Source organism: Carlito syrichta, unplaced genomic scaffold (genome assembly GCF_000164805.1).
Source record: "Carlito syrichta isolate Samal-C Ts95f unplaced genomic scaffold, Tarsius_syrichta-2.0.1 Scaffold107891, whole genome shotgun sequence".
NCBI classification, from domain to species: domain Eukaryota; kingdom Metazoa; phylum Chordata; class Mammalia; order Primates; family Tarsiidae; genus Carlito; species Carlito syrichta.
In genome coordinates, this window is record NW_007051987.1 from 349,657 (window position 1) to 350,784 (window position 1,128).

At 52.0% G+C, this 1,128-nt stretch overlaps 1 protein-coding gene across 1 annotated transcript in view; it reads right to left on the minus strand.

Annotated features, from left to right (window-relative positions):
- Nucleotides 1-879, minus strand: part of GM2A (GM2 ganglioside activator) — a gene marked incomplete at its 5' end in the record, with an annotated part of 8,493 nt that extends 7,614 nt beyond the window's left edge. Inside the window, one exon of the mRNA XM_008067824.2 lies at nt 718-879. Within this exon, the coding sequence (XP_008066015.1) occupies nt 718-879 (162 nt within the window). The remainder of the gene's footprint in view (nt 1-717) is intronic.
- Between the last annotated feature and the right edge of the window lie 249 nt (nt 880-1,128).

Here is a 1,128-nt window from a genome sequence, read left to right on the forward strand (position 1 = left end):
GGCAGAATTTTTTGTTTGTTTGTTTTTGAGTTAGCGTCTTACGCTTGTCACCCAGGCTGGAGTGCAGTGTCATACTCAAGGCAACCACAGCCTCAACCTGCTGGGCTTAGGCAATTCCTCTGCCTCAGTCTTCCAAGTAACTGGAAGTACAGACACATGCCACCACATCCAGCTAGTTTTTGTGTTCTATTGTAGAGATGAGGTCTCACCAAGTTGCCCAGGCTGGTCTCAAAGCCCTGGACTCAGGCAATCCTCTTGCCTTGGCCTCCCAAAGTGCTGGGATTACAGGCTAAGCCACCATGCCTGGCCTGAGTTTTCTAAAACCTCAGAACCACATCTATACTGCTAATTGATGTGCCTCTTTTATCATTAACATTAACAACAGCAAAACCGATTTGCCCAACCTGCGCTATGAGACTATGGGCAGCGGTCGGCTGTCACATCCAGGGAAGACTGGGCCCTGCTATTAGGCATAGGTGTCTGTCACTCCTGCCCTCAGCAGAAGTCGTTGAGGTTGACATCAGAGATTCCTCTCGATCCCGTGATCCTGAGATTCCATGGGCATATGTAAGAGTGTTTGAATCCACGTGTCCTGCACTGCCCCAGGATTCCAGGATTCTGAAACTCTCCATTGCCTGAACATGCACCCCTCGGTGACCCGGTGCCCCAGTGCCCCATTCCCTGGCCACAGCAGCTCCTTTCCCCACCCAGGCTCACCTTCTGAGGAGTTGTGAGGGGCACGCTGGTCTTGCCCTCAGCACTGACAGTTACGTTCCCAGGAATGACAATGGGGTCAGGTTCCAGAGTCAGGCTTTTGATCACCGCAGGGTCCTTCTCCTCATCACAGTTATCCCAAGAAAAGTTGCTTAGCAGGGATGACTGGGGACAACCAGACAGCAAGGAAAGAGAAGAAAAGAACAGTTAACAAAATCAACTATCATAGGTCAGAAGAATCACCAGAACGAGCTCCTGGCAGTGTGACCCTGACGGTGTGACCCTGGTGGTGTGCACTTGGCGATGTGACCCTGGCAGCGGGACCCTGAGCAAGGGAGCTCCCTCCCTGAGCCTCACCTGCAACTCCACACCTGCAACCTGGGATAACACATGTCCTAGCCATTTTATAGGCAA